At 39.9% G+C, this 27,801-nt stretch overlaps 2 protein-coding genes across 5 annotated transcripts in view; both read right to left on the reverse strand.

Annotated features, from left to right (window-relative positions):
* lpgat1 (lysophosphatidylglycerol acyltransferase 1) overlaps nt 1-18,760 on the reverse strand; it is a 31,343-nt gene extending 12,583 nt beyond the window's left edge. Inside the window, exons 1-5 of the mRNA XM_029496457.1 lie at nt 18,112-18,760; nt 17,210-17,462; nt 6,462-6,580; nt 4,964-5,059; nt 2,372-2,651 (exon numbers count right to left, since the gene is read on the reverse strand). Coding sequence (XP_029352317.1) covers nt 2,372-2,651; nt 4,964-5,059; nt 6,462-6,580; nt 17,210-17,447 — 733 coding nt within the window. The 5' untranslated portion in view covers nt 17,448-17,462; nt 18,112-18,760. The remainder of the gene's footprint in view (nt 1-2,371; nt 2,652-4,963; nt 5,060-6,461; nt 6,581-17,209; nt 17,463-18,111) is intronic.
* A 1,598-nt stretch (nt 18,761-20,358) lies between these two features.
* On the reverse strand, nt 20,359-27,785 carry ints7 (integrator complex subunit 7). Of its 4 annotated transcripts, none has more exons than XM_029496449.1 (20): nt 27,594-27,785; nt 27,325-27,454; nt 26,652-26,798; nt 26,373-26,510; nt 26,223-26,269; nt 25,808-26,007; nt 25,519-25,641; nt 25,313-25,430; nt 25,075-25,209; nt 24,841-24,938; nt 24,167-24,406; nt 23,745-23,882; nt 23,440-23,646; nt 22,992-23,186; nt 22,611-22,714; nt 22,460-22,528; nt 21,965-22,055; nt 21,556-21,654; nt 20,889-21,074; nt 20,359-20,758 (listed from the first exon to the last, which is right to left on the reverse strand). In XM_029496449.1, the coding sequence occupies exons 1-20, from the start codon at nt 27,685-27,687 to the stop codon at nt 20,477-20,479; spliced, it is 2,841 nt and encodes a 946-aa protein (XP_029352309.1). In that variant the 5' UTR covers nt 27,688-27,785; the 3' UTR covers nt 20,359-20,476. The 4 variants fall into 4 exon arrangements, with proteins under 4 accessions (XP_029352309.1, XP_029352310.1, XP_029352308.1 ...); XM_029496450.1 differs by having other exon boundaries at nt 21,556-21,594; nt 21,923-22,055; XM_029496448.1 differs by having other exon boundaries at nt 21,923-22,055.
* Nucleotides 27,786-27,801: the final 16 nt, after the last annotated feature.

Consider the following 27,801-nt stretch of genomic DNA (forward strand, 5'->3'; position numbering starts at 1 on the left):
CAATTGGAGCCTTTCTGCAGGCTATGAAATATACTGTTAACCATTGACCCATGTGCTTCGTAACTCCACTGAACTGTGTATTTAGTCTGGGTGACATTGCATGGTTGATACACAGCAGCACACACATTTACATCAAATCCCATTTTCTCCAAGTATCCCATTTGTCTGTGTGAGTCAGCAAGCTCTGGGCACCTCTGCAGAGCATCAGGGAGGGTCAGGGGGAGAGAGAGCTGTGTCTTTGATCAGCAAGACAAATACATACACACAATAGTGAGGGACATAATGCTCTTCTGGGTATGTGTTTTTGCCCGAGGTGTTAATGCCATTAGCTAGATTCAAGTGGAAGGACAAACCCTTCTGCAGCAACCAGCTTCCCCGCTTCCTGAGCTGAAAGAACAGTGGAAAGGGCACATGGACATACCCGAAAAAATGTATAGGGATATGGAATTACAAAAAAAAATTATGTTCAAATAGACATGAGTATGACTGATGTGTAAAATTCTAAATTGATGGAAAATCCCCATCTGCCTCAGAGGTTACAAACAAAACCTCTGTGGTCATCAGTGTTTGTGACACTAATGAAATGGTTTAAGACTATGGCTTTTCTGCTTAATTAGTACAAACACAAAAAACTGCATACACAGCACGTACTTTAGAACATAACACTGTGCTTGTTGTATCTAAATTTTACGAGGCCAATTAAAAGATACTCCCTTGGTTTGACAGTCTGTCCAGAGGGATAAACAGACAGCTTCTTGTTGTTAGTGCTGAGGCGGTTGGACACAGAGCTGTGTTAGCAAACTCAAGGAAGGCTCAAGTCCCTGTACTACATTCTCAATAATGCTGGCTAAAGTCTCTCTGAATTACTATTAACACAGCACGCCCCTAAAATGGATTTTGAACTAAAGCCACAAAGGCCCACAGGGTAAACTGAATGTGCAGTGTGCACTGGCATTGAGGAATCATTGTATCTCTATGTTTATAGCCATTTTAACACTGTTTTGGTTTGTTGAGGACATTTTCAAGGAGATTTACTGAGTTATCTGGAGCTTTTTTATGAGTAAAACGCTAAAATAGGGTTTTTACATTAGTCCACAGTCTGGATATACAGGTGTACTTGCCCTCCTCCTGAAACAAAGCCTTGACCCAGGTAGTATTAAAAGGTGCTCGAACTTGTGTTTATCAAATTAGGCAAAATTTAATTTATAGAATTCACTTGTTACAAATAAAGCCAATAAAAAATTCACTCAGTTTGTTAACGGCAGTATTATCTTCCTGCTCATTGGCTGTATTTAGGGCTGGTCTCTAGACAGAAAAATTACTCTTCTGCAAATCACCACTGGGGTTTCAGGGACCTTGATGCAATTTCTGGCACCTCTGTTCATGTCACCCCTTCCTGGCAATCTTTCCCACCAGTCACCTTTCATTTAAAACAGGAGGACTGTGGGACAGAGGTGAGGGTGTAATGCTTCATTTTTTAACGGGGCACTGTCCTCCAACCCTCTTATCTAACATAAACGTATACTTAATCAACACGTATAGCACATTGTACAACTGGAGTGTTCAAAGGGACAGAAGTATAATGAAGAAAAAACCCTCTACCTGTCCTCCACAGAAAATGCTTCTACTTTTTGAGGCCATTGATCCCCAGGGGAAAAAAACTAAATTAAACTAAATACACAGTTTGCAACCACTAATCAAACAGAACCAAACAAACAACTGTTACTCAAAAAATAAATAAATAAATAAAAAATTATTTTCACCAAATTCCTGTTAGTTTATTAAAGTTTGCACAGACTGATAAGGGTTGAGAATGAAATGGCATAGTACTCAAAGGGAGGGACTGACTACATTTATATCACTGCTCTGAGATTCAATTTGAAAGAATTAACACAAAAAGGGTCAGGGTTTTTGGTATGTTTGTTTTTATACTGAACGAACAGGAGCTTATTTATATCTTTTGACAAACTGAAGTGGCATGACTAAGTTGTTTATGTAGCTATTGTGCAGTGATGCTCTTCCCTCACCAAGCCAGTACTGCTCTCAGAGTGTGAAAACAAAACATTCAAAGAAGCAAAAGCCTCAAACATGACTGATGGGGTTACTTATCTTAATTATTGGTTTAAATACACCATTCAATGGCATTCACACCCTGTTTCTTATCTGTCCTTGATAGAAACTTGAACACTGAGTTTCTGTAAATACAACCAGAACGGAACTGTACTTGTTTCTCAAATTCCTTGCTTCGGTTCATTTTTGTAAAATTTCTATCTATTAGTCTTGTTGTTTTTCTTATCTTATATTCCAAATATATAACAATTGATTGGTCTAGAGGAGTTTGTTCTGTGTATGTGTTTTAACTTCAAATTACCTGTCTGGTTCAAGATCCCAGTGTCACTGCTCACACTGCCATTCTCCAGCTGGGCAGACAGAGTTTTCAGGATAACATGGGTGGCCCCGAGACGAGGCAAAGTGACGTGGGTCAAGTGAGGGAGAGAATGTTTCTTGGCAAATAACTGGCTGGTTTCCCGTCGCTTGCGCAGGAAGCCACCCTCAGGGAACAACACTATCCACTTCCTGTCACGGCTGTGGTAGTATTTGTCTAGGTGGTCTTTCAGGTAAACCAGCTGCTTGTCTCTGTGAGCTTTACCCTGCGGGGACAATCGAAAAATACATTAAGATAACACTATATGGTGCTCAGCTAATAATTTACACAGATACAGTCACTATCAGTCTGGACACAGTTGTTTCAAGGTTCAATTTATCAAGAAATACAAAATGCTAACTCTTAAAGTGCACCACCTCTTACCACTAGTAGCTATTTAAGTACAAATGATAAATTCTTTAACTTGATAAAACCAGGCAAATCAAAAGTAACAAATCTGAACCTAGCTGCAAGAGCATTGCAGGGCACTCTGATATACCTTAATGGCACCAATGAAATGGATGCAAAACATGATGCTTTTACAACATTAAGAGCATTAGCAGTGATGGGATGAGGAGGAGTGGGATTGATTTTTAGTTGGGTCTGGTCAAAAGCTATCCTAAATGCATTAGCAGGGCTGGGATGGTTTCTGCATGTGTCATGTGAGCACATGAGTGTTTGTGTACATAGTAAAACTCTTTGTACCATAACACAAGTCCTAAACACTGGGAGATAAATATGCAAAGGGGAGAGGGGGAGAAAAAAAAATCCTGAAAAACTATTCTTGGCTGCTGAAAAGCAAAGACTTTGTTGCAACAAAGTCTGTGTGTGAAGCAGAGACTCTGAAAGACAGAAAGACCAAAGTGAGAAAAGTATCAGGAGATGCAACACAGACTTCTACATGACCCAAAGACTGTTGTTGTGGTTTAATTTAGCTTTAGAAGCCAAGTGGAACTGGGAAAAAAAAGAAAAAAGAAAAAATGCACTCCACAGTCAGACTCCCAGCAGTGTGGGGAAAACTGCAGTACTTCAATTGCTTTCCCAATTTCCAGAGAACATACAGGTTTGACTGCATTATCAGTTAATCTGCAGCTCAAGGTCTTTGATGTTTAGGCCACATGTTTCTCAACTCAACAACTTTGTCATAGACATGCTCCCTTTAGTCAAGAGAAACCAAGGATATACACAGATTCAGATACCTGAAGATCACCTGTTAGCCAAGTAATATGACTGTTTGCAGAGTATGAATTGAAACCTTTAAGTTTACCTTTAAAAGGTTGAAGACATTTGTGCAATGTTTCAACTTTAATTAAAAGGCCCATGCCACTGTTAACTGCATCACTGCCATCAAAAGCGTGCTGTGCATGTCAATGCTGGAGACATGTCTGGCAGCGTGAGGGCTGGAGCAGATCCTTGCTGTGCTGTGTGGATGTGTGAAGTATTCTGGGGAAGGATGTCAGGAATGTGCACACTTGAATGCCAGAGGGGAATCACACCGAGAGGAAGATAGCAGAAATAAGTGAGCCAGCTTCGGCCCTCCACTACAGTCCATCTGGCTGTTAGCAGGCTCTTGGTGGTTCACCCTCGGCACAGTGCCTGATGTTGAAATACATGGCAAAGTATTTGAACAACTTGAAAAAAAATTTGATTCCCTCTTGCCTTAGAGATTCTGCAGCTCAAAAAACTGTTTGACTCATGGGGAAAATGTTCTGCTGAGAAAAAAAGAAACATTACAGCATCAAATATCTAAACTAGTGTTTTCTGTCATACTGTGGTAGGGTTGGGAGAAATTTTAAATAGCCTATGTGGCACGAAAAGTTTATTTGAGTCAAAAAATAGCAAAGGTGTTGGCTGGTTACATTAGCTGTCTTCAAACACCAGTGGCCTGGATTCTGGTATGAATAGTCATACTATATGTTTACACCTGGTGCATTATGTCAGACCATCATGACTGCTGAGCGGTCCCACTGAGGCTAGGAGCTAATGCTAGCAGCTGTCAGATATCTGACTGATGTCACCAAGCACAAACTGCCAGAGCAGATGAATTAGTGCGGGTGCTTCAGTGTCTGTACTGTACTATAAAGTGGTTGAGAGCAGCAGTACAAAAGTAAATTTTGGAAAATTTACATTCTGAAATATCCATAACAACGAAAAGTGCTGCAGTGATGCTAATCCTTTATTATTCTTCAACAACTGTCTTGTACATGAAATCCTACTTTCAGTCATGTTAGTTTTTCAAAATTTTGTGGGGAGGGAAATCTACGAAAGTTGTGAAGTGACCCTTAAAAAAAAAAAAAAAAAAAAAAAAAAAAAAAAAAATCAGTCACTTGAAATTAGTCCGTTTCATTTGCCAATAATTGAAATTACATATCAGGTATTTCCTGAGCAGCAGGAGCCCTGGAGGCTCTGTCTGTCAAATGTGTCGCAGCAGACAGCTCCGTTCTAGCTGACCCCACAACAAGCAGTCAGCCTGACCCCAAGGGGCTGAGCAGCCCTCCCAAAACTATTTTCCACTGTCATTACTGTTTTCAGTCTTACCTGTCTGATGAAGAAGTCCCCATGGATCAAGGACACTAGGCCAAAGTTGGTGTATTTGAACACATGATCCATCAACCACATCATTTTTCGTACCACCTGGGGGGGAAAAAAAAAAAAAAAAAGAGACGGCATGTATAATAAACATCTGGAACAAACCCCACATAATTTTACTCAATCCAACATTTTCCTGTGAGCAGCCACTCATGGCTTTGGCACCAGTTCCCCAAACTGATACTGCCCCTACTGAGCATTTCCGCCATAATGACCTGCACCGGTACAGCTTTGGCTTCCTGTCCTTTCAGTGCTAAGAGGATAAACTGGGCCAGGGATGCAGTTGTTGAGGCGGATCATGCCATCATGTTTGTGCAGTTCAGCTCCAGTGCAATTCCAGCCACGGCCAAAAAACAAAATGCATCATGAGAACTAGCTCATACCTTCCAGGAGGGCAGCAGACTGTGTTTTGAACATGCTGTTAAAACACCCATTCTTGGAGTGACATTCTTGATACTCTATTCTATATTTTACCTCTCCTGTGACTTCTGTATCTGACACATTTGCATCTACTTTATGACAAAGCGGAGTGGCCTCATGTGAACCTAGGCAACTGAACATAAGAGATTAATATAAGCAAACAGACTCATTATCCATGCATGCTGTGGCTTGAAGTGCTGCACGCTACAGCTCGCCCCTTTCAGTCAGAAATCATGTTTACATTCAACATGTGACTTATAAACTAAAGATTTGTTTCCAAAAGTGATTATTATCTTAAAAAAATGATCTAGTCCATTTTCACTGTCATAAACTTTGTGTCTGATTATACTATAGTGTTCCCACATGACTATGTGAACTCTGTGGGTGTGAAAGACAAGTCTTGTTCAAGGAAAATAAGATGAGAAGGAACATGCCTCCTGCAGAAACAGTACAGTGTGTTCACACTGATGTTTGGATATCGCTTTCATATCTGTTGACAATGATCAGCATCAAAGAATACAGGAGCCACAACTTCAAACTTTTACATCTGTGGCTGACTGCTTTGCAAACTTAAACTCAATTTGTAATTTTAATGCACCTGCATGTATGTGTATGTATAAAGATAAGTATTTAATACTCATTGAATTATAATGTTTTTATATTTTTATTAAATGTGGAATTTAAATGAAGAACTAACTCCTTTAATTTGAGCTGAAACGTCACAAAAATAATTTGGCTGAACAAAATAACAGTTGAAACACTGGCTAACCTTTGACAAACATCCTAAAAACAAACACTTGACAGCATTGTGTACAATTTTACTTGAAGTCCTTATCTGCAGTACCAAAGATACACCAAACAAAGACAGATGGCTGTCCAGCAAAATTCAGAATGTACTATGAGCCCTGCATGTTTAAACTGAATGGCTTTAATTTACACAAATGTCAGCCAGTTCACCCTCAACACTCTTATATTCTTGGATTCCCTGAAATGGATCCAATGCAGTAACAAGAATCTCTCTTCTTACCATGCCCTTGTCTTGCAGACACATCATAAGGGTACACACATCTCCAGTGGACTGGTGGTTGACAATGACCATGGCTTCCTCTTCAGAGATTGGCCGTACATCGTCACCCCACTCCGTTACTGCAAGGCAAAATAAATAGACAAACTTTGGTTAAATGGGTGGTGCAAATAAATTTTTTCGAAAATGCCCTGTTGAGTGGCTAAATGTTTGTTTGCTTTAAGTGTTTCACACTACAACTCACTGTGTCAGTGTGAGGTTAATCAAACAAATTAATTTTCACCACCACAGCAGCAATCCTACATTTCTTTGAACAGTATCCAGCATGATGCATTTAACAACAAGCTAATTTCAAAATCATACATTGCTTTGGAAGTATTTTTAATGCTCAGCAGCCTTCTCCTTCACTGATTTCTGTTGGTTCAGTCCAATTTTTCTTGGTGTTATGGACACCAGCTGCTGATCAGTGTAGTGGTGTAAAGCCATAAGCAGCTGTCTGTACACCACTCCCCATATGCCTGGCTACACTTCCTCCTATTTCTCCATAGAGATCTCAGGAAATGCTTTTCTTTTTTGTTTAACTATCTGTGTTAACCAGATGTTCTTTTTCGTTTAAGCCAGAGCAGTAATTCATAACAAGTCAACTGGGTGGGGGCAGCAATAATGGTAGTTGGGAACCGAAAACACTTGAGTATTTAAAAAAAAAAAAAAAAAAAAAAAATCCCTAAATTGCACCTGGATCTGAAAGCTATTAGGTTTTTCATAGTTAGTCTGCAGAGTAAGGAATATACAAAGCCAAAACATACAGACAGGCATGGTTCATGAACAGTAAACTGAAATGCAACTTGTCTTTCTCTTATACAAAGTTGGAAAGACATTTACACTGTTCTGTTAATGTGTTTAAATAGGTGGGAATGACTCCACTGTGTTAAGGAAATGGTCAAAGGAAAGGAAATGGTACTTTTACAATGTTGGGTTTGTCCTCATTCAAAACATTTAAGTGAATTGACAAGGAAATGGAAAAAAAATAGCTAGAAAGAATGAAAAGGAGAGTTGAGTTTCAAGGAATTCATGATCACTTTCACCATTGGTCACTGAAGGAAACAAACAAGGTTAAAAAAAAAAAAAAAAAGATAGCCCATAATTGTGTGACACTACAGGCTTTCAGTTCCTGTTAAAAACTGAGCTTTCATTCATTTTGTATGCTTTCTGGTCCAATGACAAGAAGTAGGAAGGATACTCTAGTGAAAGCTATAATGACTCCACAAGCTGAAAAGTTCAGCTGCAAAAGGTGGCCTATAATTTACCCTGCAGTGTTTGAGAAGTGAGATCAATCTATGGCCAGAAATAAAAAGGACTTTATTGTTTCACTATCACTTTCCACAGTCACACAATTATATTTTCTGGACAAGTACTAAATGCACTTCACAACCTTTCAGTGATACAAAATGTTCATGTCATCATCTTCAACTTAGTACATGAAGTTGCACTTCTGCACACAAATCTTATTTTAGGCAACATTAATTTATTTTTGGTAAAGAGCAGGTACTGCAAATGCTTTCCAGAGATTACAGTTGGAATATCCTCAGTTTAAAGACATAATCATTAGGCTTTGTGCCAACACATAACATTAACAACAGGCTTGTTTGAGCTCTCTGACTGAAGTAAAGGTTTGCATAGGAAGATCAGAAATCAGGCTTGCTTGCATGTTGACAACCCGCAAATAATGTTCCCACTTCAGTGAAACAACATAAAGTGTCCATGTGCGACTAAGAACAGAACTGTGGCTTTGTTCACTGTCAAAGTGATAAAAATAAAACAATGCAAAATATAGCCGCAAGCAGCAGTTCTTAAGGCCATGCAGAGGCACGTCAAGCAGGGTACACTGCACACAGTTACACTGAGATCTCATCTACCCACAGCACACTTTTAATCAGACGAAATGTTGTGGAAGTATGACGCATTTCAGCCAGTTTCTTTCAAATGGCACAGCCAAATACTTCAGATTATTACATTTAAAGGGAGTTACATGTCAATCATGCACATGTCCATGTTGTGCTGAAGAATCGCCTTCATGATCGAATCACAAGGACAAACATGCACTGCATTACTGCTTTGACACTAAATTGCATAAAATATTTTCTATTCATTTACCTCTAAAACGAGAAACCATGAACAACAGAAAACAAAATGCACACACACTTTGCCAACAACATTTGTGTTTTCTCAGACCCCAGATAGAGATTGGCAGGACTTAACAAATTTAGCAAATGCCATTTTGTTTTGTTTTAATTTGTCACACACACGCTTAACAGGGTTAATTAAGCATTTCTGGCTCTGAAGCATAACAATCAAATTCTATTGATACACTATTGTATTTGATATCTCTTCAAATGTGTTTGAATCAGTTTTCATCAGGATTATGGACAATGTGTGGGTGCATATTAAAATCACACACCATTAATGAGATAGAGCATTAATAATGAGATAATCAACAAGGTGACTTTAAAAATTTTGCCCCTGTATGGTAAATCAGTGAACTGCTGCAACTGTTCAGATTTTTCGTGGGGTGTTTCTACTTAGCAAATGCTTTCAACCTGACAATGACCAGTGTCTCTATTAGCACCTAAGGGACTGGATCTCCAACGTCACCTCTGCTTTCTTGTCTCTGATTTACAATGTCAGGCTTCTTTTGATAGCATGCAGGCTACTTCGCTAACCATTCACCTGCAACTGATTGAGAAGAGAATACACACAGTAGCTGCACCAAAGGGGGAAATGCATCTCATGAAATGAGGAGTAACAACTGTCGCCCTTCTGGAGCACACATGAGCTTCCTTTGCATTTTATACACACTTCAGCAGCTCTGTGCATCAAAAGGCAAACAAGGAGACAATAGATTTAGCTGAATTTCAGTTGTTTACTGGGAATCCCCACAGCTCTCCACAGAGGAAAAGGGTCTAGACGCTTTCAGCTCTGGATCATGCAGATGTTGCATTCATCAGATCTCAAAGTACAAAACAAGGGCATTGTTTCCTCTACAAGGGAGTTCATTTTTTGGTAGATGCAGATGAATCTCAACTGATTATACATAAAAATGTGAAACCAATGCAATATCAACCAGCTGCAAGATCTATGGTATAGGAGGTAAATAAAACACTCAAGAAAGGGGAAAAACAAACAAAAAACAGAGTAAGCCAAAATAAAAACTCATGTGAGATGATGCTTTAAAGACAGGCTGGCTAAAACTTCTATGGTGTCACATCTTGGGGCTCTCAAAATATTCTCTTGGGGTGAACAGTTTCAGTTGGTGGCCAGATTCATGTGTTCCTGCTGCCGATCTGCTCCTCTCCAGTACTTTTAGCAGCACACTGAAACCTGAAGTCTATCCAATCTTCGACAGCTGACCCTCTTTGACAACCCTGAATTAGTCTTTCCTTTCATCAGCTATTTTGTCTGCTTTATTGTGACTCATGGAAGCATGCTCAGTAATACATTTTTGATGTATTTTCCAGTCCTATGACCTTTGATGCCTCCATTTCTAGCATCAGGTTTCCTGAAACAAAAATAAAATCTGTTCATTGAGTTAATCGTGAACCTGGTGGGCAGATAACCAAATGCAGCAGGTCTTTCACAGTAATAAAAAAAAAAAAAAAAAAAGGGGGAATATTTATGTATAAGCTTCATTCAATGAGAATCTTTTAACAGAAGAAATGCATTTTAAGAAAGCCATTATTTATTTCTACATGACAAAGACAACATGTTTGATGATTAAAAGGTGTTTATAATTCACTCCAAAAAAATCCCACCCAGTCTACCTGCAGCTAGCTATTCAGCATTTACACAATGAAATTATGTCCTGCCATCTGAAAGCTCACCTCATTTATTCAGAAGTTCATTAACAAATATTGGAGAACACTCTCCTTGGCTGGAAGCATCACAACAATAACTGGAAACATTCAATGCAAGAGGTGCACTCTACCTTCTAATGTTCATTGTATTATGTTGCTGTGATGGATAGGACCAATTTGCAGCCTACAGACATTTGAGATTGTTGTCCAAAAACATGTGAATTGACAACTAGATATAAGCAACAACTCTATAACACCTGTACCTCCTATACATGCTGCAGCCTGAAGGTACAAGATGCACTTGAATCACTCAATATCCTACATCCTTGGCCCAAACCATTAGAAAAAATGATTTAAAGGGGACAAAGAGGACAACTTATTGTTGTGTTCAATATAGGCCTTTGTTTCACCTCCTGTGCTCAAAAGAAAAAGATCAAATCTCATGGGAAAGAATTGAGCGTACACTTGAAGAAAAAATGACACATTTGTGACAATTGCTGAAGAGGACATGGCGTGTATATACTGCAAAAGCAACGTCATTTCATAAGGAGCATGCCTTTGTGCTTGCTGAGGTCCCTCTTGTTGTAGGAGTTGAGCATAAACGATATCACAGAGATGGGTCATTTGTCAGAAAGAATACATTAGGGAAATTGTCTGAGAGATGACACGGTTAGCCTGGCAGGATGACAGTCACGCTGCAGGCACAGTTTCTAATCCGGTATCGGTGGTCAGCTAAATGGTGTACTGCTGACCTTGCTGGCCATTGCTACACAAGTTTTCTCTCTCTAGAGGAGGAGAAAGACGTGGCAAGGCATCTCAGCCACCCGTAGCTTAGTAATGTCAAAAAGAAGAGAGTCTTCAAAACATAAGAACTGTGTGGCAAAGCTGAGAGGAAAGCAGAAATTTTTATGTATGGTTTCTGGGACAACTGTGTGAGGAGTGGTAATTAATGCCAGACTTTGTGCTTCACGTACCACATTTTCCTGTCTGTTGACTTTGGTAGCCATAACTTGAAAAGCTTACTGCTTTTAACACTGATCTACGTATATGTATGATTCAGAAGTGTGTTCTTCAAAGAGATTAATCAACAGCCTGATGAAAGCAGCCAGGTACACAGATGTCGTAATAATGGTAAGCTAGTCAAACTGTTAATTTTGCCATTTGTGTATTTGTTTGCCAGACACCTCATCCTTATCAACGGTGGGTTTCCACACATTCGTTTCACATTTTGGTAACGCATTAAAGATGGATTGTAGAAAACTGAAAAGCTTTCACTCAATATTGTAACTTAAAGTTACTACAAATGGATTGTAGTTAACAGCTGAACAAGTATAAATTTAAGCTTTTAGAGTTGGATTGGTTGCAGGGCTGCAAAGTCAATTGTCCTTTACAATGAATAGAAGCTGTGGATGTGACCTGCCCAGAAGCATGTCAGTTGTGCTAGAGGCGCAGTTAAGCAATAATGCTCATTGTAGACAAAATAAAACAAATAAGAGATTAATACATTTGACTCTAGGCAATAGCAACCTGATTGCATTTGCGCAAAAGTAAGAGGGTTCATCAGTCAATTATTCAATCCTGTGGGAATTACAGCTGCTCCACCACAAAATATCATGGCGATCCACACAACACTCAACATATTTCAGGAAGGCTGACAGCCTTCAGCCGTGGTAAGTGCTAGCATTGCTTAAAAACTTTTGAGTTTTTTTTACAATTCAAATTTCAAAATTGACCTCAAAGATTCATTACCAGACAAGCTACAGTAAGGACTGAACAATGACTGAACTTAAACTTAGACATATCTAAACTTAAGAAATTATGTCTTAAAGATTGATTGGCAACTATTAAATGATAGTGAACTCAATATTATAGGAAATCCAGACGTGAAACAATGATCATGATTACACATGGTCTAACCATATAGGAACAGGATCGATTTAGCCGAAGTATATTCTGTGTGAAGATTGAATAGGCTCCACACCCATCCCAGTAAACTCCATGATGAGATAAACTGGATCTCATGAATTGCCTCTAATTTCCTGCCTTCATTAAAAGCTAAAGTCAATTTGACCCCATCTATTCCTTCTAAAACTTTGTAGAATCAATTGCATCACAACACATTAACATTAAAATATGGATTTACCACATAATGCGTTGCTCAGCCACATCAATACCCCACTATCTTTCTGTACACCAGGGAGACAAACATCAACATCCACTTATGCAAATATGTTACAGGGTTTCAAAACAAAAGTTATGTTAAGGCCCATTCATGCCATTGTCCCTTCAACTAAACTGGAACTGCAAGGCCATCATCACACTTGCTTGCCTTCCTCAGTTGTGTTACTGTAGGCCTATGTACCTGGACCTATGTTACCTTTTCAGCTAATAAAACTATTAGATTTTGTGGAAAAATGCTTGCTAATCTTTTCTCCAAGTAAAATCATTCAAAGGGAAAATGGGCAATGATTTCTCTCAAAAGATATGTCGGGATGTTCTTTCTAGAAAAGCATAACCTGACTAAGATATGATGCACAATGGCACTTACCTAAGGTGTAAAATAGACTGTAGAGAATCATAAAGCTGTAAACTGTCCCTTTATAACAGGTGCAAAGACAACTGGGAAGTCAGGAACATGTCAATCAAAGATGGTCTGTGCACACCCACACAGTCCCGAGAATAAGTCGAATCAGCCAAGAAACTGATAACACTTCTGTGGGTGTATCCTGGCTGCACAGAGCAGTTAAAGAGCAACTGAAGAGCAGTTTCTGTCTTAGCCTCAAAGTGAGATGATGCACTTTTACATTCACTCCAGCACTACAGAGCTTACTGCTTAGCACATCCAATACCTAAACATTTACAGGAACACTGAAATCAAACTTATGCACACACACAGCAATGTCACAGGTAGTCTCCTGATTTTGTAGAAAGTGAAACTACAATAATATAATACTATTTACTATAATATACTAATACTAATATACTATAACAATTAGACTAAACCCAATTATTATTTACATAATGGTATGACATATTTGTGTCTATGGAGCCCTACTTAATACACATCTTATTATAAAAATTACATTCACCATGTGATCAAAGACTGGGAAAAATAACTTAACAAATAAACAAGTGCACAGAGTCTCCTATCAGATGGTCATCATCTTTGATCTCTTCCAACTACCTACTCATCGGCTATGCAATGAAAAGTTAATCCTGCTGGCTTTATTGCACCTGTTTATGCCCACTAGTGTGTGTGTGTGTGTGTGTGTGTGTGTGTGTGTGTGTGTGTGTGTGTGTGTGTGTGTGTGTGTGTGTGTGTGTGTGTGTGTGTGTGTGTGTGTGTGTGTGTGTGTGTGTGTGTGTGAGAGACAGTCTGATCAGAGCTCATGCAGATGCACTGCTTTTGTCAACATCAGGAAAAAGGGGTTAGGTCAAATGACTAACAGGTAACAACGTAACAGTGATTTCACGAAGCAGCATAGGACAGTTTCATGGAAAATGTTCATACTTAGGAGGCTTTCGGAGAATATTTGTATAACTGGCATTTTGAATGAATGAATGAATGAATTCCAACATGATTCATATTTGATGCATGTAGATGACAACTCTGTGAAATTCATTTTTCATACAATAATGATACAGAGCTATATACTGTAACTAAAACGGTGCTCAGTTAAGATAAATGACGTAAACACACATTACTGGGGAGAGAGCCATCTTTACCCTCTGAAAGCTGAGCTGAACTCTAGCAGCTGTCGTTATTACAAAGCAGTTTTTCTTAGCTGTCAAAGAGAAGTCCTCTACCTAAGAATTGATTGATAGACAGCAGCCACAGACACACTAACTTTCCCTCTTTATTTGAATAAAGTCTATATAAGTTTTGCTGAACAGCGGCAGCAACAGACTCTGAAGCCACAAGTGGTGATTACAAGACGTTGGCAAAGTCAATTTTCTTGGGCTCCGAGTCTGAGCAGTAACTGGTAATAACAGCAGTGTGCCCCTAGTAGCTAATAGTATATTGATAGCTATGTTAGCAAAGCCTATTGATTGGTTGAAAAAGTGTCATAATGTCAGTTGAAAACAACTTCCACACTGGTCAGGCCTGTCAAGTCAGCATTTGGCAAATCTGGTTGATCCAAAATTACAACTCAGCCCATGTTTAAGATGACTTTGTAACTGTTATTTTAAAGCCAAACAGTCAAACCTAACGATGAAGAGCATGCAGTATAAGATAGTGATAACATGATCTATGTTATCTACAAAGCTCCATTGTTCTGTCTCTTCTTTGGAGCTGATGCAACATCCTTCACGTCTGATAACCAACCAGACTGCAGAGTATCAAGCTGTGAATGCATAATCCCATTTCCCCTCACACACACCCTGCATTTCTTTAGTGTGAGACATCAGTTCAAAACATGCTGTCTGGAACAAGCTCACATGAATAGATATGCATGTGCCATTCATTCCTGATTGAGAAGTTCAATGTTACATTGAATTACATTGTTTGATAAATTGTGTAACTCAATTTCCAATAACCCAGGTTGACCATGAAAATCCATGTTTTGTCCGAATATATATATTTTTGTTTACACAACATCTTAGGTTAGAATAAAACAGGCTACTACACAGGTTACAATTAAACTCCATACATGGCAGATTATTTGGATTTAAACTGAAACGTGCTAATACCTACATATACAATGGGGCCCCCTTATACATTCAAGTGCCTCTGAAAGTGATTTTTGCATACATAATTTACTGCTTTTTTTTTTTTTTTTTTTTTTGAGGGAATGTGGGAAATGCGTTCAGTCAAGAGAGAGCAAAGGTGTAACCTTGGACAAAACCCAGAGCTTTACAATTTCTAGGTGCTGTCCAAATTCAGTTGTCATTCACATAATGCAAGGACCTGGTGGTTGAGCAGTAAACTTTCTGAATGGAAGGGAAGACACTTACTGTTCAGGGGTCATTTTCTGTCTTTCAGTTTTTGTAATTTGAAGTTACTGTTTTGATGTATCTGTACCAAACAACAATACAAAAGAACATCTAAAACATTGGTGCAGAACTACACACAGAAATTTTCATTGACGTCACCATACATATCATTTATAGAATGAACTTTCTTTTTCATACATCACATTCATAAGTTAGTATTTTTTTGCAGCACTGAAGCGAAATGTAAATGATTATGTAAACTGATAAGTCCTGACACTTTTCCGCCATAAACGGCGATGCACTAGGTTGCAGAAATTCATATCCTACTACTCAGACTAATAATTACTTCAACTCAAGCCTGGTTTGTGTCAGAATAAACAATAAATAGAATCTAAAAATCTGGCTTATCATAGTTTTACATGGTAAACTCTAAACATGAATTGTTACAACAACAACAACTTTACCTGCTGTTTGAATGAGACCTAAAATCACAGTTATATGCATAAATATACAAATTTAATTCATATGATAAATATGAGACAGCAGATTACAACGCATGTTCTATCTGGTAGGCACAATTGAACTAACTGCCTCTAAGTCTTCTTTCACATGCTACTCCACTTTCAGTCACACTCACAGGTCTTTAGCGCACATTGGCCAACAAAAGACCAGGTGTTCTATAGGCTGAAAGCTTTGCAATATTAATCACCGTGCCTTGTTGTTCTCCATGTTCACCACTTCAGCAATTTGTAAGCATTTGCTCACAGCTCTGCGCAACCAAACACCTCTGACAGCCTGAATCACTTCAAGACACTCAACCAGCCAGATGAAAGGAACGTTTCAACATTTCTTAAATATATAAAACACTATTTCAGGCAGAATTTAGAATTATTTCTACTCACCTTTATTAATCATCTTAACTAATAAATATAAACAGATTTCTCATTACAAAAAAATGAAAGAACAGGACAAGTGAAGGCAGTAAAATTGTATATCATGTAAAAAAAAATAATAATTGGCAATGTGTGGCTAAAGTAATAAAAGCATACCAACCTACGAAGAATCAGAATCTCTCACAGAAAAAAAGTTGATAATTTTACTTTGGATGGAAAAGTGCTACTGAAAGTAGAACAAAAAGCAGCTGTGCTATTTAAGATTAAAAAGCAAGAAGAAACTTTTTAAATTAATTTTTGTTTAATGATCATTTCTATTTAACAATGTTCCTTAACCCTGTCACTGACTTATCTGTCATTCGGGAAAAAAAAAATGTATATTTGGTGGCAAAGGGCAGAAGGAGTTCAACTACTCATTCACGTCAGTCTTCAAACAGTTGCCAGCTGTCAGCAGCTGGGGAGAAATTAGCCCCAATTTGTTCTTCTGGCAAATCAAAACTTGAGTTTTTGAAAAGCACTGACAGTTGTTTCAAATCTTTTACAACATCAAACTTTGACTCTTCTACCCAGTTTGATGAAAAAATAAATAAATAAATAAATAAAAAGTGTCTGCTCCAGACCATTCTACAACACTTTCCACTAAAGTTACTGTTTCTCCTAATCCAGAGAGGGGGAAATAAAATCCATCCCTGCTCTTAATGTGCAAACCAAGGAAAGGATTATGATACAATGTAACTAATATTAGTCAAGTTTAAGCTTTGGTTAATGTTGGACTACTCAACTTAAGACAAAGCCATTATCTTTGTTTGAACTAGAAGACAGATAACTTGTTTTCAGCTCCAATTTCGACCATACCTCCAGTACAACAGATATCGTTTTCTATAACAGTCTAAGGTTTGATCAAGCTCATCTTTTTCAATTGGGTAGAACCTTATTTCTGCAGCTTTAATGTAGAGCCATGTCAGAGCAATTTTATGTACGCTTACCTGCCATTAAGCTGCTCCTATTGGGTCCAGTGTGCAAATACACATCTGCGTGTACAGATACAATATGTATAAAGACAACATCTTACCTGTATAGCCAGCAATCCAGCCCCATGAAGACACCATAGCCAGCAACCACTTGAACATGACTCCTTCGATGTGCCAGAAAGCGGAGCTGTCCCATATTCTGAGCGGCTGGAGGAGCAGCAGGTAGAAGCAGTAGGACGGGATGGCTACACAGTTGTTGATGAACATAAACACAAAACGGAGCAAAGCCCTGAGCAGAACCCAGCCCAGTCTGCCGGCCCCGTCCAAGAGCTGTGCCATCCTGATACACGCCGTCTGGAACAGAGACACGGCGGAAGTCAGCATCTCCACCCGGCTGCTGTGACAAAATGGCAAAACAAGTCATGGGTGGACACACACGGGTCCGAATGTAAACAAACGGACTTCCTCTGAACAGCAAACAAATCCGCAGAATAAGCCCAGTGTGTTACCACCACACACTCAGGCTGCCGCGAACCGGTTCAGGGTGAGGCTATTCCACCAAATGGCATAAAGAAGGGGCGCAGTTGACAGGGATTGTTGTTTTTTTTTTTCCTAATTGTTGAGCGAAATTATTTATTCTGGACAGAACCCAGAAGCCCAAAAAGGTAGCTACCTAGCCGAACTAATAATACGTGCAAAGGCAGTACCATAAAAGGATCAGTCACACGGGACATGCTAGCTAGCTGGGTTAGCATAACGGGGACAGATGTCATTAAACGTGTCAGGTGTGACAACCCGCGGCTGCTACATTACAGAAAGACACACACGGAATACAGATGGCTGAAGCGGAATGAGTGCTGAGGTATCTGAAGGGGCGATATCAGATGATAACCCGGGCGTTGGATGTCTGGGGAGTGGTGCAAAACTCAATCCCTGTTCATTTCTCCCAGAACATAGTCCGAGCCTGGAATTCAGTTGGAGTGTGTTAGCTCGTGTTACTCACCGGAATTAATGTCAATGGAGCATCCAAGGGCGGTCTGGGATGGAGCTAATTGCTGGAGCGAGATAAACTATATCACGTGTGGGTATCCGAAAAGGTTAGGTTAGCAATTTTTGGCCGGCTGACATGTCCTCCCGCTCTCTATCAGATCCGGGGATAGCAGTCGAAACGTCGGATAACGTTACAGCAAACCCCCGTAATGTAACACTGCAGCTGCACCCATTTAGCTTGACGGTATCCGGCTCGGGCACGGTGTCTCCCGGCGGGCACCGTTAGCTCGCCAGCTAGCTAGCTAGCTAGCAGGCAGGCAGCTCCGCTTGAGAGTTGTTGACTCCATCTCAGTGAGAGACACCGGGATAAATCCACCAATGCATCATCATCATCATCATCACCATCATCGCCGTCGTCGTCAAGTTGCCTAGTTTACCGATCTCCCGTTAACCAATCTGACCGAGATGCGGTCCGGATCCGGGCCTCGGATCGGCGCTGCTCGTTAGACAACCGCTACACAAAATAGACACGACACTTGCACGTCAAAATACGAGGAGCAGTGAGGCTTTTTTTTCGTTTCTCTGCTGGCATCCCCCGTTATCTGTCCCCAGACCTTGATTCACTGCGCGTCAATGTACACAAAAGACCGCCATGCGGACGGAAACACGTCGGCCCCGCCTTCAGAATAAAAGCGCCAGTAATTCTTAAATGTCTCCAGGCAGGATGATTTAAATGAGGACTGAAATACCTATTGTAGCCTAAAACATCCTAAAGTACAAATGCTTTATTGTTATATTTTTCATTAATTTGCATGCTCAATAGAAACACGTGACATTTTCTACGTATTGTCATGTTTCACTGTCAGTTAAAATAGCAACATCAGATATTTAAGGAGAAAAATGTCATCAAGTCCGGCCAACAATTGAATCGAGCACAACTGGACTTAGGACCAGGTTTCTCAAAGATGTTTCGCCTCTTATCCAAGGGGCTTCATCAGTTGTGCTCAACAAAGTAACTCAGGAAAAGTAATTAGTAAAAAACACACCCAAGTCTGTGGTTTGAAAACAAGATATCGCTATTTTTATACATTATTTAAAAAGATCTAGCGCGTCTATTAGCTCTTACAATGCGTGTCGGGATTAAATTGCATTAGGTTTCATTTGTGTAATTTGTATTATGAAGATAGGTCCTTTAAATTGTCGTCAGAAGAGGAGGCACGTCCGAGGTGTTCTATTGAAGACACTATTGTAGAAATAATACTGACTAAGTAACCTTATTAATGTATAAATGATAAAATACACTTACAAAAATAAATTTCCAGCGCAGTATTTCCTGCTATCACTATATGCTCGATGTTTCATCGTTCAGTGATGAAAATATTTCCTGATGTTAAAAAAAAAAAAGTAATCCTATTTCTCAACGTTGCCTATTGATCAACTTGTACAAAGCCAACACCTACAATTTCACTCTGCAACAGTGAACTTTGTTTGGCCTATGTACTGTTTTTATTTTGAAATCCGCAAGAGGACGCTTCTTCTCAAGTCCCTCTCACTTGATGCTCGGCTGTTCACCTCCAGCCCCTAGTTATGAAGTGCGCAGACTCCTTGAAGTCAAGTGCTGAAGGTTTGACTATTTATGTCCAAGACACTTTTAATTTGGTGACTAACTCACATGATTTAATTGTGAAGCATCTGAACTTAATCCAAGCTGCAAATTATTTTTGGATTATCTCCTCAGAGGGGGCATATCAATTCACCATTTCAAACTGTACATGTAGTTGTGTTTAAACCAGAAACAGTTGAGACCACTTAAGTTTGCATCATTGTTAAAGAATGTGAGATGATGTAGAGCTGGGTGTCATAGCTGTTGGTGAAAAGTAAACGAAAAGCATGAGATCACAGTTCAGCATGATGCTGCTCCGGAGAAAATTGGAAATGTATCTTGAGGACACACACTAAATACTGACATTATTCAGAGGAGTATGGCATTTATGTGTTCCTCTTCAGCGATATTCAGTTCACGACTTAGCACTGCCTCCTGGTGGCCTTTTGCTACTACCCTTTGTGAAATGGATAACAGTCTATTCAAGGACATTTGTACTACATAGTTCGCAATATCAAATATGTTTGAATTCAGACTATGAGTCTGAGTTAGCATTTTCTGGTGGGTCATGTGATCCAAAGGTTATACAGAGGGGCAGTAATAATGTGGCTTATCCTGGTAGAAAAATGATACACAAATAACAAAATAAATAATAAATCTGGTAATTTAATTGTTCAAAAAAATATGTACATATTCAGTCTTTACAAAACAAAGCAGGCCAAGGACACAAGCAAAAACCTTGAAGACCGTGAAGATAGCATAAAAGAAACATCTACTAGAAGCGTGAGTATGCTCCTCTCTGGGGAGCAGGCTGGGATGCACTTTGCTGCAGCTGGTGGCGGAGCTGCTGAGAGTAAGGATCCTCCAGGGATTTCACTGAGACTGTTGTCCTGGGCCCTGTCTTCCATTCTGTGCCACTCTCATCCACAACAGACGCCTCTACAGTGACCGTGTGTGTGCCAAGGATGGAGAAATTCAGTAAGAACTGGGTGCTGAAGTAGTCGTTGTGGGGTTCTACTCGCTGCTCAATCTCATTAGTTTTAGTGTCAAGTGGAATCTGAAAGGTTAAGGATCAAAAATATGGGAAGGTTATTGTCAAAAGAGCAACAGTACGGCCAGTTGATTGCAAATCATAATGCACTGGATAAATCAATAATCACAGATAAAGGCAAAGCATTAATGCATACCTTGTAGTCAGGCCCTGTCTTGCTCTGCAGAACTGAAGTGACATTGAGGCAAACAGACTGGATCTTCCTGAAGAGTCCGGGCGTCGTACCGTGCTGCACCACCCCTTCCACTTTTAGAGTCAGCTGCTGGCTGCTCTGTACTGGAATTGGTTCACTTGGTGTTCGTGGGGATGGAGAGAGGGCAAGCTGTAGAGATAGAAAACACATGCCTGGATTGGTCTTCAGAGAAGGTAAAGCAATTCTTTGATCACACAGCCATATGATTTAATTCTGCATGTGTTGTCTTATAGTCCTTTGTGCTGTATAGGGGCTGTCAGTTAGCTGTGTGGCAGCTTGTCACTGCTCTCATTGAAAAAAAGTCCTTTACATCATGTCACAAGGTCACGTGAACCTGAGGGAAAAGTTTATGGGAGTTTTCCAAAAGTTTGAGCTTCAGAAGATCAGATAAAAGCATCTATTATGATGAATTGTCAACAGTAAAGACCATTGTGTAACTGATTTCGCCACAAGGACATGGACATTTAATAAATATATCCTGAAAGTAAATGTGCTGTGCCATTCTTAAGGTTTTCCCCATTCTTTTTGGCATCAGTAACTACAAATTAAGATGTTTTATAATTCTGTGCTTTTCTAATTAAAGTGATAAACTAATGAGTTGCTGAGTTACCTTAATGCTTGTTGACTGGAGCTTTTGGAAGAAGTACCTCTGGAAAGAGAGCGGGACTTTGAGCAAAGCTATGACAGCATCACAGAGACAACCTGTATGCTGAAAAACAAAGAGTAAGCAATACACTTTATTTCATTTTTGTTATAAGCTCATTTCAGTATTTTTTCCCAAACACCAACATTTCTAAATAATCTTAGCTAATACTGACTTATACTACCAAACACAACTTAAATAATACTAAATAACATCAGATCATTTGTTAAGAGCCTCCCACTTTGCTAATATGGATTCCCTACAACAAAGCTACAAGCCAGGTGGTGAGCATGTGCAAATTTGATGATGACATGGTGGTCGTTGTTAATCTCACCAGATATGAAACTGGGGGGTGTTTCTTGGTGAGGCCCTCCACTTCCTCCAGCACATGGTTAAATACAGACATCATCCGTCGCTCGTATTCACTCTCTGTCTGCACTGACCCCAGGGTGCCATATTCCTGAAAACTAGATTACAGAAACGTTAGAGACAAATGTGTTCCAGGAGAGACATTTGTCTTTCAGGGGATGTGAGCACTTCAAGTACGAAGACTTGAAGTAATAGAAATAGTGTGAAAAAAAATTATTTCTAACAAATTAATGAGATGCATTTATTTACATTATTATGATGTGTCCTTTACACATTACTTCACAAATTCCTCTCATCAATGAAAATACATCAAAACTAAGATGGGATAATTTCTTGCTAGTGAAACACAAAGAACATTTTCTATGTGCCATATATGTATGATCAATATATACAATGTTTCTCCATCACTTTGAAAATAAAACAATAAATATAAGATTTGTTTCCAGAAGTGCCAAACAAAACCTGTTTGTTCATTTTTCTGGTGTTCAGCGACAACTATTACCTGGCTGCCTGTGGGTCTAAAATTAAAGCTTCTATCACATGGGAGACAAGCAAACAGCTCTGTTGTTGTCTGGACAAAAAGTTAAAGTGAAATACACTTTAGAGCGAATATGTCAAAACACTGAGTTTAACAAAGGCAGATTTAAGGATACAGCTCCACATTACGAAGAGTGGCATAGTCAGCATCAAATGAGGCCTGGTGTAAATCAGCATAGCGTGCTGCAAGACTTCGGAACTCGTCCATGCATACCTTCATCTAGAAAATGAAAATACAGGGTTGGATGCACACATTCTTGGCATTGATTCTAATTTCCCCACATTTTATGTAGGCCTTGGCTGTATGTGTAAAATTCAAATGCTACCACTGTGAAAACAGGACTTCATCATTGAAATACATACTAATGCCAACTAGAGCTTTGGTGAGCACGTATCATGCTAGAGCACCTCAATAAAAGCTACACAATGACCTTAACCACAATTATTACCTGGGACTGTGAAACAAGGACCTATTTCCTGCAAACACCCTATTTTACCTGCAATGAGATGCGGCCACAGCGCTGCAGGTCATTGCCTGAGGTAAGGGCAATAGTGGTGGCAATGGCAGGAGGAGGGCTGGTTTTCAGGCTGTTGCAGGTACAAATGAGCTGCGACAGGGCTTGTAGGGTGTCGATCCGCAGTTTAATGAACTCACACTGGAACGTTAGTGGGCTCAAAGGAGTACTGGCAGCCTGAAGGGATTAACCAGATAAATGTACACAATTGCAGTTTAATTACCAAACTTAAATAGTTACAAAGCTCTTGCTGAATGGACTTGACAACATATACTAAAAAGGTACATGGATGAGGTTTGAGATGCTGTGAAATCAACTTCAAAAACAAGACTCTCCAGACTGACAGCAGGCTACTTAAAGCCTGCTGTCAGTGGGGAAGAAGGAACTGCAGTAATGCTTTTTGACAGATGCCGATAGATAGTTAACTGACTGTGAGGGAGGCGATGCCCTTTTGGTAGGATCGCAGGGCCTCAGCGATGGCGCTCATGGCTCCACTATAGTCTCCATCCTCCACATGACTCAGGCACTGCTCAGCCTGGGAAAACTCCTTCAGGCTGTTCAGCCAAAAGTAGAAGTGCTCTGATGCCACACGGGTACGCAGACTCTGGTACAGCTCACTGGAGAACTCATGGCATCCCTGCCAAACAAGTAATATTATTCAGGAGATGGAGAAAGCTTCCTGTGACATCAGGTTGATAAAAAATAAATAAATTCAGAATTTTTTTGTTTTTTTACCATGCGTGAAGCTTGTCGTGCAATGCGGTATACAGTCCAGCCATTAGCACCATTCTCCAGCTGTTGTTTGATGACTGTCTTCACGTCAGATGACAAAGAGGATTGGCTAGCAACAAAAATCACTGTTGCCAAGGAAACCTAGAGGAATCAAAACGAGTGTACTATTGTTGGACACCAAAATTTTTGATAGTGTTAAAAAAGAAATTTTAGTGAAGTGAGTGACTATTTGTGTTTGTTTCCCATTAAAATATTTCATATGTGAAGGATGATTGTCCTCTCAAAGTTGTTGTTGTAGTAGAACAACCACCATGTCAATGTTATCTAAATTGTATGAGGTCTGGTACATTTAACCATTTTAAGGTCTCAAAGCTTTAATTTAGTGTCTAAACAGCAGCTGATGTGACTTGTGCAGAGTCTCTCACCAGAAGCTCTTGCTGTTTGCCAGTGGAGGAGTGACTGGCCACTCTGTAAAGGTCCACCAGATCTCCCAGCATCCCATCACCCAGCACTGGCAAGTGGGTGGCGATGGCTGCCAGAGCGTGGCACATAAGAACACGAGAGGAGTCACAGGACAAGTGGAGCTGGCCGAGAAGGAACTCCACAGCTGACTGACTGAGATGGGGTCGACTTTTCAGCATCTTAACCAGTGAGGTGAGGGCTGTCTAGTATTGACACAAAGGAAAGTAAAAACTTGGGCCAAGGGAAGGAAGGAAATAAAACGTCTACAACTTCTTTTCTTTCAAAAGTAAAAATTTAGCATCCTGATAGCCTCTCATAAAGCAACACTTTTATTTCCACACACTTCTCCATGGCACTTTCTCCTTAATTGACCTACTGAGGCTAAATAAACAAAAAAAAAAAAAATCGACATTCTAAAACCACCCAGTTGTCATTTGTAAGATAATTAAATTGCTATTATAAATCTAACTAGACAATGCCGAACTAGGGATTTCTTTCCATACAGTTTTTCACAGCATGTGCTGCATGCTGAACATATTCTGGCTGGTGCCAAGAATGTATCGATTCTCAGTATCCTGCTGTATTCCTGATGCATTCATCCACCTATATCGACTGCCTTCTGGTTTTAATGTCTTACTTTGAGTGTGGCCTGGGCACTGGGGCTGCTGTCCTGACTGCAGAGCATCAGGAGAGACTCCACTCCCAAAACTGTGTCCTGCTCCAATTGCACTATATCTGAGGGGAGAAATATACCCAGAGGCACTGAACACTAGAGCAAACAACCATGGGGTTAATCTGATATTAAATCATTTGTATAAGTAACGGGCATTAGAGCAGTCTCTAATGAGGACCACTGCTTGTTGTAACTAACCTTTCTCTGGACAGGAAACGGCAATGTTGGAGAGTACTATGACCCCATGGGCAGCCACTGCCAGGTTGCTGTGGTAACAGCACTCTTGCGCCAGTTTAACCAGGTCAGTGAGCCGAGGGGGTACTGAGGAGCCACCTGAATATTTGAAAAGAATACAGATCAGTCCAGAGTTCTTTTTCATAATACACAGAGCAACAGTGGAAACATGCATTTCAAGCAGAGTTAGAACGAACACTACCTGTCATATTACTGAAGTACTGCTTTATAGCGATTGTTCCAGAGAGGGTGGAGAGTACAGCCAACATCCCCAGCTTCAAGCTGTTGTAAGGGCTAGTCAAGGCACATTCACACAGGGTCTGCAGGTATACACAGGCTCATTATTTCAATCCCTCATACAAATATGAAGAAAATGCTGTGGTGCTCTTTCAACATGTGAATGTCTACCTGAGTATTTTCTCTGATCCAAAGATGAGGAGCCTTTTTAGCCAGGAGCTTTAGGTCGTTAATTGCGAGTCTCTTCACAGCTTTTCTTGGGTCATCTTTCAGATATTGAAGAAGGAGTTGTAACTTGTATGAAAATGAGATCAAATAAAAGGAGGGGAAGATCATTAACGTTGAGCTTACTTCTAAGTTGCTTATCAAGGTAAAATATGACAGTACAGAACAGAAAAGTCCTGTATTAAAAAAAAAACAAAAAAAAAAAACGCAGATACAGCTCTGTCATGGTTCCTACCTGTTTAGGGATATCAATGAGAGAAAAGGCGGCCAGCTGGGTAAAGGTGTGTAGGCTGACGATGACCATGGGGGTGGAGGGATAGGAGTTAACAAGGTGTTGCAGAAGCTCTCTGCTGCTGGACGCTAAGCTGGCATCGTGGTGCATGTGCTGTAGCATTGGAATCAGCTTCAGCTTCAGCTCCACTGGAGTGTCCAAACCTGAGGTAACAGCAAAAAGTGTAAGTGGGCATAACGTAATGTTGCTTCTGGATTTTGCCTGTGAATTACTTATTTTTAGGTCTGGATTTGTTTTTACCTCATTTTGGTTAATTGTTTGGAATTTGAATGAATGCAATGTTTGTAAAAGCAGCTTGTGTATTTGACCACTGTTATTTCACAAATTGTGAATGATGAGTGCACTGCAAAGATTTTACCTTGAATCATCTCACTGACTTTATTGCAAATCCCAGCTGCAAAGTCCCTGAAAATTAGAAACCATGTAAAAGAAGAAGAGAGGTTCTTATCTAAAATCTCATTTTATGTTTTTACAGAACAAGTTCAAGTGAATTAATATCTTTCCTCACTTTGACTGTGCGGAAAAACTTGCAGCAGCAAATATTGCAGCCTCTACTTCCACATTGTCATGAGAGTCAAGACTTTGTCGAATAGTGTGGTGGGCATTCTTCCTCTCTGGGATGATGGAGGCCAAACTACCAAGCATCCTGAAGAGAGGGAGCAAAGGGAACATTGTTTTCACTCATAGGCAGCTGGAAATAGGCAAAAATGTATTACATGTCTTTTCCAGCACTGTTTAACAGCCTTATGACACAAGATTTTTTACCATTGTCATTACATATTATTACCTCAGTGTGATGGCTCTGGCCACAGGGTCATTACTATGGATGACAGAAAACACCCTTTTCACAAATTCATCCACATTAAGGATCTTCTCCAAGTGTTTCTCACTTTGTTGAGTTACTTTCAGCACACAGAGGCGCAGAAAGTTGTTTCTGAAATCAAAGAAACAACAAAAAATGAAGTGCTTCATTAATGCAGAAAACAGCAGCAGGTATAATCACTTGTCACGTTTATATATGCATCTAGAAAAGCATAAATGGGTCTAATAAACCAGCCATTAATTTGGAAAGTAGAGCACATATCACTGTTCGACTGCATTGTCATTTACTGAGAGGTATGTCTAATATCTATTAAATTTGCAATATGTCAATTATCAAAACACTTCCCAGCAATAATTTGTGATAAATAACTTATCACTTTGAGTCATTTTAGAGGAAATAAACACATTCTATGGTTCCAGGTTATTATTACATTGGATTTTGTAATGCTGGTTGGACAAGATGCCAGTTTGAGCTTCAGGAAATTGGACTGTACTCAGGAAATCTTGCAGCCTTAATCGTTACTCTACCATTGGTTGAGATTAATAGCAGGTATAACGCGGTCTTAGAATGAGCTTCTTTAGTTCATGTTTAAACAGAAACGCCATCAGCAGCTGCGGCTTTAGCCCCAGTTCCGTACCCGAGCCTGAAGATGTCTGCTAGTTTCAGGAAAGCTGAGTTGATGAGGATGGGAAACGGGTACTTCTGGAAGAGTTTGGGGAACAGCACCACAGCCTCACACTGCTCCCCCAGCTTCCCCGAGCGGAGCCCTGGAAATGAAGCACTTTCACTGGTCACAACAAAGCACAGACACATCCAAAGCTCGGTGGCATTTTAGGAAAAAAGCAAAACAGGGAGGAGAAGTCCACACAGCCGAATGCTAACTCGTTAGCAGAGCGGCTAACGCACCTTTGTCCAGCTCCATGAGAGCGGAATTGGCGTCGAGCTCCTGCTCTCCATAACAAGCCTCTGATAAAAATGACCGCGCCGTGGAAAGCGACATTACTGTTTATATGTGTTCACTTTAGACCAGGCTGGATGTGCCCATTAAGTTTGTATTTCACTGCTCAAGAACACAACAGCAACACAGATTAGCGCTCCTCAATCCCTTCCGGTT

Source organism: Echeneis naucrates, chromosome 24 (genome assembly GCF_900963305.1).
Source record: "Echeneis naucrates chromosome 24, fEcheNa1.1, whole genome shotgun sequence".
NCBI classification, from domain to species: Eukaryota; Metazoa; Chordata; class Actinopteri; order Carangiformes; family Echeneidae; genus Echeneis; species Echeneis naucrates.

What these genes read in the sequence shown, in the direction of transcription:
- ints7 (XM_029496448.1), bottom strand. Translation starts at nt 27,687, where the DNA reads ATGTCGCTTTCCACGGCGCGGTCATTTTTATCAGAGGCTTGTTATGGA. An exon ending in GGATCAGAGAAAATACTCAG is followed by an intron (nt 25,431 to 25,518) that starts GTAGACATTCAC and finishes GTATACCTGCAG; the next exon opens with ACCCTGTGTGAATGTGCCTT. An exon ending in GTACTTCAGTAATATGACAG is followed by an intron (nt 25,210 to 25,312) that starts GTAGTGTTCGTT and finishes TCAAATATTCAG; the next exon opens with GTGGCTCCTCAGTACCCCCT.